Raw genomic sequence first — 18,348 nt, 5'->3', positions numbered from 1 at the left:
TTTATACAACTGGCACTAGTTAGAAACTGTTTGGCAACAGTCTCCTGTCTCAATTAAGTGACTTAGTGTCCCAAATAAACAAAGTGAATCCTGGCTATTTTCTTGATTAGCTTTTGTTCTTTAAGAGTTGTCCCAAATAAGTAGCTGTAACTTGCCCACTACTGACATTAGGCTCTTTGGCCTATAATTTCTCAGCTTATTGTTGGAGACTTTCTTAAACAACAGATTAACATTAGCAATCTTCCATCCTCTGGCACCTCACCCATAGCTAAGGATGTTTTAAGTAGCTCTGCTAGGACTTCTGCAATTTCTGTACGTGCCTCCTGCAAGGTCAGGGGAACATCTTCCTAGGGCCTGCAGATTTATGCACCTTAATTTGCTTCAAGACTGCAAGCATCGCCTCCTCTTTATACAGTCATGACCTCAATGCTGTTTTAGCTCACTTCTATAGACTCTGTGTCTGTCTCCCAAGTAAATAAAGATGCAAAAAGATCAATTTATGGTCTTTCCCATCTCTTTCAACTTCATGAATAGATGACCATGCTGATCTTCAAGAGGATTAATTTTGTCTCTTGCTATCCTTTTGCTTTTAATATATCTCTAGAAGCCCTTAGGATTCTCCTTCACGTAGTCTGCGAGATGACCCTCATGCCTTCTTTTAGCCTTCCTGCTTTCTCTATTAAGTGTTCTCTTGCATTTTTATACTCCTCAAGTACTTAATTTGTTCCTTTCTGCTTGTACCTCCTTTTTAACCAGAGTCTCAATATATCCCAAAAACCAAGGTTCCCCTAAGTCTGTTAGCCTTGCCTTTCGTTCTGACAGGAAAATTACCAACTCAATGTGGAACAAAGTTTCACTAAGCTGATATTACATTGAAATAAATATGTCAGGAAATCCTAATTAGACATCTTAAATTTCATGTCAATTTCTAGAAAATCTTTGTTTAATTGTGTCATCTAAATCATTTAACATGATTTATATATTTGTTGCCCTTGCTCTGAAACATTTCAAAACTCTGTTGAAAAGAAGTTCAGCTTTGAGTTTTTGCCTCTTCTTAAAAATTCTGTCACTTTTAGAGGATGTGACAGTCACTGAAGTTTGAAAAAGAAATTTAAGATATTAGTAAGAGTCAGTAAAATTCCTTCAATTGATTTTAATGTGAAATTTGTGCTTACAAAACATTTCTGTGATTATGGAACAATTCTTGAAAGAAAATAATTTTGGTTGGTGTTCCTCTAAAATTTATTTTCACCTTTCCAGGTCCTTGATTACTTGTTTATTCATGGACGACTCTGTGAGCAAGGCTTTGAACCAACACTAGTAGAGGAAAGCCTAGAAATCAATCAGTGTTCAGAGCCAAAGGTCAGTTGAGCTTTTCCTTAATTGCTTATTGTATTTATTTTCATATCTAATAAGAAACTTAAATTTGTTATAAGTTAGAGGCAAGGGTCCCATGCCATATGCTGTAAAACTGAATTTGTTAAATTTAGTTAATTCATGGCATAGAGGGCATACAGGAGTGAGATATATCAGCTAGTTGAGTGGTGTCGTAGCAATAATGTTGCAGTCAACATCAGTACTTGCCACTACTTGAATTCGTATGATGCTTTAAAGTAGTTGGACACGTGTTGTGCCTTGGATAAGTAACCAAAACTAATCCAAAAGATCGACTTCAAGGAAGCTTTTGATATTGGAGGTTACTATAGAAACATAGAAAATAGGTGCAGGAGTAGGCCATTCGGCCCTTCGAGCCTGCACCGCCATTTATTATGATCATGGCTGATCATCCAACTCAGAACCCAGCCTTCCCTCCATACCCCCTGACCCCTGTAGCCACAAGGGCCATATCTAACTTCCTTTTAAACATAGCTAATGAACTGGCCTCAACAGTTTGCTGTGGCAGACTATGGGAACACTTGAGGAATTTCCAAGAATAGGAAAAATATACACAATTGTCTGATGTTAGTGAGCAAGGGCAAGGATTGGATCTCTTGTGAGTCACTGATAAAATCTGGCTGCGTGGTGCATAACAACAACCTCTCACAATGTCAGCAAGACCAAGGAGCTGATTATCGACTTATAAGGGAAGGAAAAAGAGGTCCATGACTCTGTCCTCATCAGGGGATCAGAGGTAGACAGGGTCAGCAACTTAAAATTCCTTGGTGTTATTATTTAGGAGGATCTGTCCTGGACCCAGCATGGAGGTACGATTATGAAGAAAGCACAACAGCACTTGTACTTCCTTCGGAGTTTGCAAAGATTCAGTATGAAATCTAAAACTTTGACAAGCTTCTATAGATGTGTAGTGAAGAGTATATTGACTGGCTGCATCACTGAAGAGCCTTAGCAATTCAAGTCAGAATAACTGATGCCAAGAGTAAGGAAGGCATTTTTGTTGGTGCACAAATCAAGCAGGTTATTAACGACAGGCAATTTGAAGAAGTTCTGGAGGTACAAAGAGGGTTTTTTTTTTGGTTTCTCAGGTAACTTAATTCCTGAATATTCTCACTTAATTCTTGTGTATTCTATAGATGTGCAGTAGAGATACTTGATTACTATTAATTGTCTAGTGTGAAACCTGTTCTATCACCTTTCACTTGCCTTGCATCTTTTTCAGACCCTGGAATTTCTTCACCTCATGACTAAGTTCAGAGAAATGGGCTTTGAGCAAGGCGTTATTAAAGAAGTCCTCGTTGTTCACAAAAACAACCAGGAGAAAGCTCTGGAAGACTTAATGACCCGTGCAGGAGCCAGCTGAAAGCATCTCTTCCATCTCAGCTTGATTGAGGCTGTAGAGGGGAAAGAAGTTCATCCCACATACGATTCATTTTCCAGTTCTGTTTTATACACACGGCTGTGTATTTCTTTATTTTTATTTGGAATGGGATTGGAAGGGATGGGCAGGCATTAGGAAACAAACTCTGCTTTATAAGGAAGTCTAAGCTGAAGAAGACACAAGTACAAGATGTCTGTGTCTTAACTCTTAATGTTTTTACAGCTTCCCTGGATCAAGGAACCTGAAATAGTACGGCTGAAGTATTTTTCACTCGTCTTTCCAAACATAAGAGATCAATATATTCAATGTTAAGTTTTTCTGAGTTCTCCACCCCATCCAAATTCCCCTTCCAACAACAATACTACAAATTGTGCATTGCCATTCTCGCAGTGGAGTTTAGTTTGGTATGTGGAAAAGCTGGATAATAATTTTCTAAGGTTAAAGCTGCTTTTTTTGTCCTTTGTGAAAGGATACATTTACTGGACTGTAGGCTATTTTAAAGTTGTTTATGATTACATACCCTATAGTGCAATAGGAATTAATAGATTGGGACTAGTCTGTCATCTGTCACTGGCTGGGTGTTGCGTTACTAAATGAATGGGCAGAGAGAGCAAAACTCTCATTCTTAACAAACAAACAAGAAGAAAATGAGCAAACCCAGCAGTGATTTGCGCTCCATCCCTGTGTGGGTCAAATTCACATAGATTCCCTTATAGGAAATCTATTCCTAGACTCTTAAAAGAATTGCAGCGTGAGGTAAATTTTACATCTACTTTAAGCACTTTCTTTAAATTGTCTTGTTGCCGCTGCACTTGTTTCATTCTCACTGTTGTCAAATGTTACGTTATGTCTTCCTCACCGCTGTAGTTCTGGAGTGTTTCCTTTACTATTAATCTTCATTATTAACAGCAACAAATTAATTTTCTTTTCATATAAGAACAGAAATCACATTGTTCTGTATTTTACATTTCACAACAACTTCAAACATCGGAAGCATTTCTGAATCTTAAATGCTAAAAAGTTTGATTCTGCAGAAACAGGTACTAATAAAACTTCAAAAATGTGTTTCACTTCTTTGATTAAAGTTTTAACTCTGATTATTCTAACTTTCAATGATTGAACAATTTAATATAACAAATTAGGTTTTGATCAAATTTCAAACTGAACTCTAGGAAAGAATTTTTTCTCATAGATTGGTGGAGTATTTTTCTGTTCCTGGTGAAATTAGTTAAATTGCAGTCTTCTGGAAATATTAGATTTCTGCTGCAGTTTTTTTTTTGGCCCAGGTGGTTGCCAGGTCATCCCCTCAACACTGTGCATAACCCACTCACTCTCCCCCCCCGCCCCCCCCCGAGCTGCCTGCAGATGTTAAGTGTTTATAACAAACAAGTTTTACATAGTTTATCAATCCAATCGAATATGTCTCATGGTGTTTGCAAATTACTATAATGAACATCAATTCTACATTTTTGGAATTTTCTCAGTCTGGTCTGCATTTTTTATGTGTTTGGATTCTCAAATTTACTTGTGCTCTTTTAACAATTATTCTTGGTAAGAATTCACATTAATTGAGTTAGAATGTTAATGTAGGTAGGTTGGATGCTTTTGCATCTGCAGAAGATGCAAGTGTGTACTTTAGAAATAACTTTCAAAGGACAATCATTTTTATAATTGGATCTGCTCAGTTCATAACTTTTTGAATGGTTTCTGTTTCCAGATACCTTCTGAATCAAACCTTGGCTTATCCAAAAGGCTGTTGTTTCTCCATAATGCCCTGCATTAGATTTTATTGACACATAACCCAGGCCTTGTTGGCCTTTGCTAACTCAAATGCACACAAAGCCTCGTCTTTAGTCGATAGCTTATTCCATTCACCACTCCGGGTTTCTCTTCTAGTAACAGTAATGTGTTTACATGGCACCTTGCACATAGTAAAGTTTTATAAGATGTTTCACAGGTATAGCAAACCAGATTTGACACTGAGACCCTTGGGAAGTATTTCCATCATTTTCTGTTTCAATTAGTAGCACCATGTCTTCTGAAGCCATTGGCATCAATGAGGAAAAATTAAGAATTGCCATGACTAATCCAATCTTCATGTACCAGCTCCAGAACCTGTAGCTTATTGCTCTTCAAGCACATGTGCATAGACTCCAGTATTTTGAAGTTTTTTGTCTTGACTACATTTTCAGTATATTTCTGAACTCTACCACTCACCTTAAACACTTATGGATGCTGCATTTAATGGTGTCTTAAGCTACTAATTTTTAAAAAATAATATCATTTTGAAAGTTATTTTGGTATTAGGGAATTAAAGTTTTTGACTGAGCTGCTTTGTGGCTGTGGAGTTCCTCTTTTGATGGGTTATCCTCGTAGCATTGATCCATCTATGGAAAAACCTAAAGCTCCTCTCCTTCCATTTCCTCTGAGTGTAAAGAACTCTTCAAACCCCACCTTTTCTTAGTTCAGTTGTCTTGCACCTTGCCTAAATTATTTGCTACATGAACCATAACTCGCTATCGTTCATCTGAGAAAAGTTTGATATACTGTCAGCAAACAAGTATGAATTATTAGTAAACTGGAATTTTATGCACATGAAACATGTCTTTTGGAATCAAATTGTGGATAGACCAACATCAATAAAGTTCATTTTTCTCTCTTTGAAGCTAATTCAAAGTATCAAACGTCACAAATCAGTTTGTGGTAAATTGGATGTTTCAATCCATTAGTGGAAATCTAATTTCAAGATAACTTTTTAATTGGATTAATGAATGCTTTAGGAAAACCTGCTTCATTATTTAGTGGGTAAAATATTCTCATGTGCCTATATATACATACTCAGTGGCCGCTTTATCAGGTATGCCTTTACATCTGCTCATTAATGCAAATATCTAATCAGCTAATCATGTAGCAGCAACCCAGTGCATAAAGGCATACAGAGATGGTCAAGAGGTTCAGTTGCTGTTCAGACCAAACATCAGAATGCGGAAGAATGTGACTTTGACTGTGGAATGATTGCTGATGCCAGACAGAGTGGTTTGAGCATCTCAAAAACTGCTGACCTCCTGGGATTTTCATGCACCACAGTCTCTTAGAGTTTACAGAGAATGGTGCGTAAAAAAATATCAATTGAGCGGCAGTTCTGTGGGCAAACACACCTTGTTAATGAGAGCGGGCAGAGGAGAATGGCCAGACTGGTTCAAGCTAACAGGAAGATAACAGTAACTCAAATAACCACACATTACAACAGTGGTGTGCAGAAAAGTATCTCTGAATGCACAACACATCAATCCTTGAAGTGGATGGGCTACAGCAGTAGAAGACCTCACTGGATCCAACTCCTAAACCTAATAAAGAGGCCCCTGAGTGTATGTAGTATACTGTCACCAGTGGAGGGTATCAATCAAAGATTCTAGCTTCATACCTCACTCTCCACTGCTTAAACTTACTGATAGAATAGATTTTGTTGACATTCTGCAAGAACAAATGAATTTAACTCTACCAATATCACTCAACTGGAAAGTTTGTGAAATTCACATTATGAATATCTTTTCAATGTTTTCCAAATAAGTCAAAGTTGACAGTAAAACTCTCTCTACGGCTATCATCAGGATTTTTGGTTGTTAGCAAGACACATAAAAAATGCTGGTAAGCGCAGCAGGCCAGGCAGCATCTATAGGGAGAGGTACAGTCGACGTTTTGGGCTGAGACCCTTTGTCAGGACTAACTGAAAGAAGAGGATGCTGCCTGGCCTGCTGCGTTTACCAGCAGATTTTATGTGTGTTGCTTGAATTTCCAGCACCTGCAAATTTCCTCGTGTTTTGGTTGTTAGTACAGTTTTGATTGTATTTTCAATTCTGTTCTTTTTCTAACTTTGGTTGAAATAAAACAATATATTCTTACCCACCCAATACATTTGCTGCTTCTGGGGGGAAAAATGTGGGGAAACATTTGGCAAGGAGTTTCATATTTTCCCTCGCACTCTCTTACTTTGGTAATACTGTATTATAGATGGAAAAAGACTGCAGAGAGACTCGTGAGACAATGTAGGACTCGGGCTAGGAGAGACAAAGGAGGTGTGGTTTCATATAAGGCCTTATCAATTTAGGGTGAGGAGAATGTCTTCTCAAAGAATAGCAAATCTTTGGAATTCTCTATCTCTGAGAGTCACAGAAGCTGAATCATTGAATATATTCAAGGTTGAAATGGACAGATTGGTGATCTACAGGGGAGTTGAGGGTTATGTATCATAGGTCCAAGTTTACAAAAGTCACAACCTGAATGAATGTTGGAACAGGCTTGAGAGGTTATATTGTCAATTCCTGCACTTACCACGTTCATAGTCTTGGAGCCATACGGTATGAAGTCAGGAAATTCAGCCCAATTAGTTCACACCAGTCTCAGTCCAAAACATTAACTGTTCATTTCCCTCAATAGATGCTGTCTGAGTTCCTCCAGCATTTTATGTGTGTAGTTCATACTGAGCAAGGTTTTAGTTCAAGGGTTCCCAATCTGGGCTCCATGGACCCCTTGCTTAAATATTGGTCCTTGGCATGTAAAAGGTTGGGAACCCTTGTTTTAATTAGTCTTATTTCCTACATTTAGCACTTTCCTATTCTGTGTACTGGTCTAAATGCTCTTTAAACTTCACTGTGGTAGCGTAGCGGTCAGTGCAATGCTATTACAGCTCGGGTGTTGGAGTTCAGAATTCAATTCCAGTGTCGTCTATATGGAGTCTGTCCGTCCGTCCTCCCTGTGGAATGTGTGGGTTTTCTACAGGTGTTCCGGTTTCCTCCCACCATCCAAAGTTGTACCGGTTCCTAGGTTTTTTGGTCATTGTAAATTGTCTGTGATTAGGCTATGGTTGAATTGCAGGTTGTTGGGGCAGCACACTTCAAATGTATGGAAGGGCCTTTTTTGCGCAGTATCTCTAAATTAAAGAAAAATAAACTTTGTAATTGTACCTGCCTCCACCACTCTCTGCAAAAATTTGCCCTTCAGCTTCCTTTAAATCTTTCCCTCTCATCTTAAAGTTGTGAATCTTTCCTGTACCCTCCAGTTTAATCACAACAATATGGCCCAGGACTGCACAAAATAATCCGGGTGTGGCCTTGCCAATGTCTTGTAGAGCTATGATGTCCTTATACTTCTACTCTATGCCCTATCTGCTGAAGGCAAGCATGCCACGTTCCTCTTCCACCACCTTGCCTAACTGTATCATCATTTTTCAAGGAACTCTTTCTTTTTATATCCTTTCCCTATCATTCTCTGTACATTGTGCCTTAGTTCAGCTTCCCAAAATGTGTCACTTTGTACCTGTCCAAGTCAAAGTCCATTTGCCAATCCTTTGCCCACTTTTCCAGCGGATCTAGATCCTGTTCTCACTGTCCACCACACCACCAACTGTGGTGTCTTCCACAGTCTTACAAGCCATTCCAACCACATTCTCATCCAAGTTGTAAATATGGATGACAAACAAAGGACGCAGCACACTGAGTCACAACCCTCCACTTCCACTCTCTAACTCCTCCTACGTATGTCTTATGGTCCTGTGATCTGGTCTGCAAATTTTGCCAGTGTTGTCTGGTTGGATATGGGCCAATTAACATATCTACAGATTTGTTAAGAGCAAATTGATTTCAAAGGACCAAATTGGTCCTCTGGAAGATCAGAGTGGCTGTCTATGCCAAAAGAGATGAGGGAGATATCTTAAATGGACTATTTACATTTGTATTTACTTGGGAGCTGGACACAGGTCCATAGAAGTGAGGCAAAACAGCAGCAAGGTCGTGGACCCTATCGATTTTTATTTATTGACATACAACATGCAATAGGCCCTTCAAGCCACACTGCCCATTAACCATCGATCTAACCCCAGCCTAATCAAAGGACAATTTACAATGACCAATTAACCTACCAACAGGTACGTCTTTGGACTGTGGGAGGAAACTGGGGCATCCAGAGAAAACCTAGGCAGCCACAGGGAGAACGTGCAAACTCCTTATGGGCAGCTGCGGGAATTGAACCTGGGTCGCTGGAACTGTAAAGTGTTGTGCTAACCATACGCTTTGCTGTCCTGAGGCAAATCAGGATGGACAAATTCCCAGGGCCTAACAAAGTGTTCCCTTGGACCCTGTGGGAGACAAGTTCAGAAATTACAGGGACCCTACAGAGATATTGAAATCATCCTAAGCAACGGGTGAGGTCCCAGAAGACTGGAAGATAGCTAATGTTCTTCTGTTGTTTAAGAAAGGCTCTAAGAATAAACCAGGAATAGACCAGTGAACCTGACATCAGTAGTGGGAAAATTATTGGAAGGTACTCTAAGGTCATTGGGTATATGAGTATTTGGATAGACGTGGACTGATTAGAGATGATCAGCATAACTTGGTCATGTCTAACCAATCTTGTAGAATTTTTTTTCAGGATGTTAGCAGGAAAGTTGATGAAGGTAAGGCAGTTAATATTGTCTACATGGACTTCAGCAAGGCATTTGACAAGGTCCCGCATGGGATGTTGGTCAAGAATGTTTAGTCACTTGGCATTCAAGGTGAGGCAGTAAATTGGATTAGACATTAGCTTTGTGGGAGAAGCCAGAGAGCGGTAGTGTTACTAGTGGTGTGCTGTAGGGATCGGTGTTCTGTGGTAGAACAAAGGGAGCTGGGAATACAGGCCCATAATTCATTGAAAGTGGCATCACAGGTAAATAGGGTTGAACAGAAAGCTTTTGGGTCATTTGCCTTGATAGATCAAAGTATTGAGTACAGGAGTTGGGATGGTATGTTGAAGTTGTATAAGACATTGGTGAGGCCTGATTTGGAGTATTGTGTGCAGTTTTAGTCACCTACCTAAAGAAAAGATGTAAACAAGATTGAAAGAGTTCAGGAAAATTTACAAGGATGTTGCTAGAACAGGAAGACCTGAGTTGTAAGGAAAGATTGAATAAGTTTGAACTTTATTCCCTAGAACATGGAAGATTGAGGAGAGATTTGATAGAGGTATACAAAATTTTGAGTGGCATAGATAGGGTAAATGCAAGCAGGCTTTTTCCACTGAGGTTAGGTGAGACTGCAACTAGAGGTCATGGGTGAGCGTCTATCGGAAGTCATGGGGGTAGTTCTAGTGCTCGCTTCTTTCTGGCTGGTCTATTTTAGATTTAGCTTTGGGGTCACGGGGGGTGGTGGGAGGGGCTTCACTTTTTAGTTTTTTTCTTCTTGGGCTACTTACATTACCGAAGTATTGGTCGTGTTCTCCTTCCCGTTATCTCTTGTTTGTTCTGTTCCCTTTCCAGGTTCGTGGGTCGAACCTAATTGTCAATCCTTTTTTTTGCGGGTTGACTTTAGGGTTTATGGAGTCTACTATTAATTTTGTCTCTTGGAATACTAACGGTCTTAACCATCCTATTAAAAGGAAAGAAGTTTTTAAAGTATTCAGGAGACTTAAAGCACATGTCTTATTCTTACAAGAGACCCATGTGCAGAGGGGGGACAGACTACGTTTTTTTAAATTTTGGAAGGCTCAACACTTCCATTCGAATTCTAACGCTAAGATTCAAGGAGTTTCTATTTTTATACATCCCTCAATCACTTTTGTACAACACGATATTATTTCTGATCCGAATGGTAGGTTTCTATTGGTTAGTGGTCTACTTTTTAATAAGAAGGTAGTTTTGGTTTACATCTATGTTCCTAACATGGACTGTCTGGAATGTTATAAATCATTATTTAATCTGTTCCCGAATTTGAATGAGTTTTCACTAATCTGGGGCGGGGATCTTAATACTTGTTTATCCCCAGCTTTGGACCGTTCGGCTCCTTTACTGACCTTACCCAATAAATCTGCAACCTTGATTAACTCATTCCTTTCAGATTCTGGGTCGACGGACATTTGGCGTTTTTTGCATCCTCAGGAAAACGATTTTTCTTTTTTTTTCACATGTTCACCGTTTCTATTCAAGAATTGATTATTTTTTTATTGACTCTCATTTTATTTCTTCAGTGGTTAAATGTGATTATGACTCTATAACCATTTCGGATCATGCTCCACTTAAGCTTTCTAATAAAAGTCAGGCCAATACACAAAATAATAGACAATGGTGTTTTAATTCGCTGTTGCTTCAGGACTCGGATTTTGTTAACTTTATGAATGAACAGATTGATCTCTTTTTTACAATCAACTATACAGAAGATATTTCTATGAACATCCTTTGGGATACTTTTAAAGCTTATATTCGTGGTCAGATCATCTCATACTCTGCTGCTTTGAGGAAGAAGCTGAAGCAGGAGGAGCTGGTTATTGTGGACAAGATTAAGGAAATTGATGAGACATACGCTACAGCTCCCTCTGAGAAGTTGTATAAACAAAGAACTGAACTTCAAATGGAACATAGTTTATTACTTTGTCCTCAATTGCAAATCAATTAATGAAAACAAGAAGCGAATTTTATGTACATAGTGACAAAGTTGGTAAACTGTTGGCTAATCAGTTGAAGACTAATTATACTAAATTTCAAATTAATCAGATTTATAATCAAAAAGATTGACATATTTGATCAAGCTGAGATTAATCAATCCTTTTTTGATTTTTATTCCTCCTTATATCAATCAGAGTCTCCACGAGACTCTAAATATATGTATGACTTTTTAGATAACCTAGCTTTTCCTAAGATTTCACAGGATATATCTCTATGCTAGACACTTCCTTTACCACTGATGACATTAAGAATGTTATTTTCTCTATGAGTCCAGGGAAAGCTCCTGGCCCTGATGGGTTTACCGCGGAATTTTATAAATTTTTTGCATCCTCATTAATTCCTTGGTTATTTAGGATTCTGGAGGCCTCATTAAAACTTGGTAAACTTCCCGAATCCTTCTATAGAGCGTCGATTTCTTTAATATTAAAGAAGGATAAAGATCCTGCTCAATGTGCATCTTACAGACCAATATCCTTATTAAATGTTGACTCTAAAATTTTTTCTAAATTATTAGCAAACAGATTAGGAAAAGCACTTCCTTATATTATTTTGGAAGACCAAACGGGTTTTATTAAAGGCCATTACTCTTTTTATAACATTCGCACACTGTTAAACATTGTTTATACTCCCTCACAAAATGATCCTGAGTGCGTCATTTCCTTAGATGCTGAAAAAGCCTTTGACAGAGTTGAATGGCCTTACTTATTTAAGGTGCTTGAAATGTTTAATTTCAGCCTGAAATTTATATCCTGGATCAAATTGTTATATCACTCTCCTATGGCCTCAGTTCGTACTAACTCTTTAAGCTCACCTTTTGCGAGGCACCAGACAAGGTTGTCCTCTTAGTCCCTTATTATGTGATATTGCATTAGAACCTCTTGCAATTGTCATTCGAGAATCTCCAAATATTATTGGGATAACTCGGGGCTTAAAGTCCCATAAAGTATCACTCTATGCTGATGACTTACTTTTATATATTTCTAATCTTCAAAAATCCATCCCTGCTGCTTTAGATTTATTAGCACAATTTAGTCTTTTTTCCGGTTGCAAGTTAAATCTCAGTAAGAGTGAACTTTTTCCGATTAATAAGCAACTTCCCTTGTATCAGAACCTTCTGTTTAAATTGATTAATAATCATTTTTCATATTTTGGGATTAAAATTATTTGTAAACATAAAGATTTATTTAAGACTAATTTCCTCCCTTAATCGATCACATTACTCAAGTTTCATTTAAATGGTCTCCATTATATTTAACTTTGATTGGTCGTATTAATGTGGTTAAGATGTTTATTCTACCAACATTTTTCTATGTATTTCAGGCACTACCGATTTTTGTTCCCAAATACTTTTTTGACAAAGTTGACTCTAAAATTTCTTCATTTATTTGGCAAAATAAAAACCCGAGACTGGGTAAAATACATCTACAGAAAGCTAAGAGAGATGGAGGTTTGGCATTACCTAACTTTAGATTCTATTACTGGGCAATTAATATTCGTCACATGAAATTTTGGTTACTTGATCAAGATACACTATCCATTCCTAAATGGGTAGTATTGGAATTACAATCTGCTCAAGGTTATGCACTTGGCTCCATTTTAGGTTCTTCTCTTCCTTTTGATTTGAAATGCCACAAACAGGTTTGCAACCCGATAGTTAAATATACCTTACGTATTTGGTTTCAATTCCGAAAATTTTTCGATCTTAATCAATTTGGGCTTGCGATTCCTATTTTAGGCAACATATTCTTTCCCCCTCTTCCACGGACCGTGCTTTTCAAATTTGGAAGACCAATGGTATTTCACGGTTTTTGGATTTATTTTTAGATGGTTCCCTTATGTCTTTTGAACAATTATCTAACAAATATAACTTACCAAGAATACATTTTTTTAGATATCTCCAAGTTAGAAATTTCCTAAGTACTGTACTCTCTTCCTTTCCGACGCTACCTCCTACATATATTTTAGATACTATTAACCTTAATCCATGTCAGAAAGGTGTAACGGCTATTATTTATAATACTATTATGAAACTTAGGAAAGCTCCATTCGATAAGATTAGGTCAGATTGGGAAAAGGAATTGGGCTTTATTATTTTGGCGGATGACTGGGCGTATATTTTACAACTAGTCAATACTTCCTCTATCTGTTCTAAACACTCCCTAATTCAGTTTAAGGTTGTCCATAGAGCACATATGTCTAAAGATAAATTAACTCGTTTTTATTCTCATATTAATCCTCTTTGTGACAGATATCATGGGGAGATAGCTTCCTTAACTCATATGTTTTGGTCCTGTCCTACTCTGGAAACTTTTTGGAGAGACATTTTTAATATTATTTCAAAGGTATTGAATATAGATATCTCTCCCCATCCTATTACTGCTATCTTTGGATTACCTAAAATTTCCAGTAACCTTTCTCCTTCAGCCCGTAGAATGATTGCATTTCTTACTTTAATGGCAAAAAGATGTATTTTACAACATTGGAAGGAGACTAATGTTCCAACTACATTCTTTTGGTTTTCCCAGACGATACTATGTTTAAATTTGGAGAAAATTAGAAGTAATCTTTATGATTCTTCAGCTAAATTTGAACAGACCTGGAGATCTTTTATTCAACATTTTCATTTAATGTAATTTTTTTTCTCTCTCGGTCCATATCTACATTCCCTTCTTGCTTTTTAACTGTTTTTAATGGAGGTCGGGTTTGAGGACGTGATTGTTTTAAGTTGTTTAACTCTACTTGATTCCTAGTTAGCCCATTGCTTTGCTTTGCTTTTTAGATTAGTTGCATGGTGGGTTTTTTTGGGGTTTTTTTTGGGTTTTTTCCCTTTCCTTATTGATATGTATGAAAATTAGTATACTATTATATTACCTTGTTATTTTATATCTAAACTGCACTGTTTGTACTAATTTTTTTGTGTATTAATATCTCTTGTAAAGTTATATTGCAACAGTGTATTAGTGCCTATATGGTTTACCTTTTGTGTACTAATTCAATAAAAAGATGTAAAAAGAAAAGTACATAGAAGTCCCAATGAGAGAGCTTGTGATACCAGATCTGCTATTATAGAATGAGACAGGGCAGGTGACAGAAGTTTGTGTAGGGGAAAACTTTGCAAACAGTGACTACAATGCCATTGGTTTCAAAGTAAATATGCAAGAAGATAGGTCTGGTCCATGGGTTGAAATTCTAAATTGGAGAAAGGCCAATTTTAATGGTATCGGAAATGACCTGGCAAGTGTGGATTGGGAAAGGCTATTTTCTGGTAAAGGTGTACTTGGAAAGTGGAGACCTTCAGAAACAAAATTTTGAGAGTAGAAACTTTGTATGTGCCTGTCAGAAAAAATGTATAGATATCAAGTGAAGGGAACCTTAGTTTTCAAGAGATACTGATGCCCTTGTTAAGAAAAAAAAAGGAGGTACATAGTAGGTATAGGTAAGTAGGAACAATTGAGGTGCTTATGGAGTATAAGATAACACTTTAAGAAAAAAATCAGTAAGGCTTAAGAAAAGAAGGCAAAAAATTGCTCTAGCAGACAAGGTGAAGGAAAATCCAAAGGGATTCTACAGATATGTTAAGAGCAAAAGGATTGCACAGAATAAACCTGGTCCTCTGGAACACCAGGATGGTAATCCATATGTGGAGCCGAAACAGATGGGTGAGGTCATAAATGAATTCTTGGCATCTGTATTTACTTGGGAGATGGATACAGAGTCTAACAAAGTGAGGCAAAGTGGAATCAACTTCATGGACCCTGTACAGATTACAGAGATGTTTGCTACCCTGAGGCAAATCAGGGTGGATAAATCCCCTGGGCCTGACAAGGTTTTCCCTCGGATTCTACAGGACGTAAGTGCAGAAATTCAAAACACAATCAAGAGAAAATCTGCAGATGCTGGAAATCCAAGAAGCACACACATGAGATGCTGGAGGAACTCAGCAGGCCAGGCAGCACCTATGGAAAAAAGTACAGTCAGGCTGAAACCCTTCGGCAGGACTGAAGAAAACAGGCTGAGGAGTAGATTTGAAGTATACTTAAAACATCCTTAGGTCATGAGTAACATCTTATAGTGTTGTTTCAGGAAGTTACCGGGAAAGTGGATGAAAGCAAGGCAGTGGATGTTGTCTATGTGGACTTTAGTAAGGCATTTGACAAGGTCCCACATGGGAGGCTGGTCAAGAAGGTTCAGTCGCTCAGCACTCCGGATGAGGTAGTAAATTGGATTAGACATGGCTTTGTTGGAGAAGCCAGAGAGTAGTAGTAAAGAGATGCCCTTCTCACTGGAGGCCTGTGACTAGTGGGGTGCTACAGGGATCAGTGCTGGGTTCTTTGTCATCTATTATCAATGATCTGGATGATAATGTGGTTAACTGGATCAGCAGATTTGCAGATGACACCAAGAATGGTGTGTAGTTGACAGTGAGGAACGCTATCACAGCTTGCAGAGGGATCTGGATCAGCTGGAAAAATGGGCAAGTTGGAGTACTGTGCGCAATTTTGGTCACCTACCTAGAGGAAAGATGTAAACAAGTTTGATAGAGCACAGAGAAAATTTACAAGAATGTTGCCGGGTCTGGAAGATGTGAGTTATAAGGAAAGGTTAGGAATGTATTTTTTAGAACATAGAAGACTGAAAGGAGATTTGCTGGAGGTATACAAAATTCTAAGGAGTATAGATCGTGTAAATGCAAATAGGCTTTTTCCACTGAGGTTCGGCGGGAGTGCAACCAGAAGTCATGGGTTTAGGGTGAAAGGTGAGAAGTTTAAGGGGAACCTGAGGGGACACTTCTTCACTCAGAGGGTCATTAGAGTGTGGACTGACCTGCAAGTGGTGCACACAAACTGAATTTCAACGTTTAAGAGAAGTTTTGATAGATATATAGATAGTAGGGCAAATAGAGGACTACAGTCCTGGTGCAGGTAGTTGGTGAGGCAGTTTAAATGGTTTTAGCATGGACTGGATAGGCCAAAAAGCCTGTTTCTGTGCTGTACTTTATGACTCTATGCAACCTTGTGTGCTAAATGCTCTTTTCACCATCCTGCCTACCTGTAGTGCCACCTTCAACAAACTATGAACTTGTACTACCTTATCCTCCCCAGTGCCCTACCATTCATAGCACGTCCTGCAGTAGATTGACTTTCCAAAATGCATCACATCACAAAAATCATCTGCCTTATTCTTTAACCTTAATATTTTAAATTATTTTTCTTAATTGTGCTAAAGTAAACACTTCATTTCAAAATAAAGTGGCCGCACTGGAAATATCATCGACCACTATATCCTGTGTGCTGCATGTGACCGTACATACTGTGTTTTGAACCTTAGGTCACCACTCCCACCCCACCCCACCTCATGAAGGAACCCTGTTTCTTTGAGCTTTACAGTATATATGTATATGGTTGAATGACAATTAAACCTGAACTTGAAATTTGAGTGTATCATTCCAAACTTATCCACATTAACACAGAGGGTTGTAAAGAAAGCTTTTGACACATTGGTGTACAAAATCAAAGTATTGAGAACAGGAAAAGGGATGTTATGTTGAAATTGTATAAGACATTGATGAGGCCTAATTTGGAGTACTGCATGCAGTTTTAATCACCTACCTACAGGAAAGATGTAAATAAGGTTGAAAGAGTACAGGGAAAATTTATAAGAATGTTACTGGGTCTGGAGGACCTGAGTTATAAGGAACCATTAAACACGTTAGGACTTTATACTTGGAACGTACGATATTGAAAGGAGATTTGATAGAGGTATACAACATTAAGAGGGAGATACATAGGATAAATGCAAGAAGACATTTTTCCAGTGAGGTTAGGTGGGACTATAATGAGACATGGGCTAAGGGTGAAAGGTGAAAAGTTTAAGGGTAACATAAGGGGAAACTTCATCACTCAAAGGGTGGTGAGAGTGTGGAACGAGCTGCTAGCATAAGTAGTGCATGTGAGCTCGATTTCAATGTTTAAGAGAAGTTTGGATAGGTGCATGGATGGTAGGGGTATGGAGGGCTATGGTCCCAGTGCAAGTCGATGGCAGTAGGCTATTTAAATTGTTATGCATGCACTAGATGGACCAAAGGGTCTGTTTCTTTTGTGAGGGGATCCAGGAGTGCCCCTATTAACTGTTTGAAGAGAGACAGAGAGAGACATTTATCATTGATGGTTTGTTTGGAAAGGAGAGAGAGAGACCAAGATTGACGGTTGGACTGACACGGGAGTTAACTTTGGAATTTTACTTTGGAGATAAAAACTGAGCAGCTCGAAGGTTGCTATGGTGACCAACAGGACATTATTGATGTTACTTCCAAGGACTTGTTGCCTGCTCACATTCCTTTACAGACAAAGGAAGGAGGGACTCTTTGAATGACAGGTGATGCTCAGCCTGGTGAGATAAATGGGAGGTCAGCTGATACAGTCCTCAGACACATGATCTGGACACTGAATGAGCATTGTTGTGCCCACAGAGAAAGTGGGTTTTGGAGGATCGATCCAAATTGCTAATCCAGCGGTGAAGAAGGGGTTGACTGGTGGGGAGTTGTCTATGTGTCCACCCTTGCTGGGGTGATAGCTCCACCACAGGAAAACCGGTCCCCCTGGTTAAAGTCACAGTCGGTGACTCGTAAAGGATTTCGGAGGACGACGAGAAAATCGACAGCATCAGCTCACCTGAAGACTCAACTCACTTTCTCTCTCTCTCCATCACTACTCAACTAAATACCACGAACTCAACTGAACTTTACTCAACATCATAAGACTGTACCTTTTTACCCCTAGACTTAAAGAAGTTTGGTTTTCATACATATATATTCCACACTTACTTTTATATATAATCATTGCTAACCTGTGTGATATATTTACATTGATATTACTGCATTGCGTAGTTACTAATAAATATTATTAGTTTATAGCAATACGAGACTCCAAAGTGTTTTCCATCTCTGCTGGTTCTTTATCCCCGTCACAGGGTCCGTGACACTTTCTTGTATTTTTCTATGACTCTAACCATCATTTGGTCATTTAGATGATCCAACTTTCTAGTTACATCTATACCTATTTACTGATACTCCTAATTATTTTATATTAAACTACTAAAT

General features: G+C 38.4%; 1 protein-coding gene across 2 annotated transcripts in view; it reads left to right on the top strand.

Moving 5' to 3' along the window:
- ubap1 (ubiquitin associated protein 1) overlaps positions 1–8,303 on the top strand; it is a 56,490-nt gene extending 48,187 nt beyond the window's left edge. For both annotated transcript variants that reach the window (XM_063042746.1, XM_063042747.1), the window contains exons 6-7: positions 1,261–1,362; positions 2,618–8,303. In XM_063042746.1, the coding sequence (XP_062898816.1) occupies positions 1,261–1,362; positions 2,618–2,758 (243 nt within the window). In that variant the 3' untranslated portion in view covers positions 2,759–8,303. The remainder of the gene's footprint in view (positions 1–1,260; positions 1,363–2,617) is intronic.
- Positions 8,304–18,348: the final 10,045 nt, after the last annotated feature.

The sequence above is a fragment of the Mobula hypostoma genome, chromosome 3 (assembly GCF_963921235.1).
Source record: "Mobula hypostoma chromosome 3, sMobHyp1.1, whole genome shotgun sequence".
Taxonomy (NCBI): Eukaryota; Metazoa; Chordata; class Chondrichthyes; order Myliobatiformes; family Myliobatidae; genus Mobula; species Mobula hypostoma.
The sequence above is the reverse complement of the archived record's forward strand: the minus strand, read 5'-3'. Positions and strand labels throughout refer to the sequence as shown.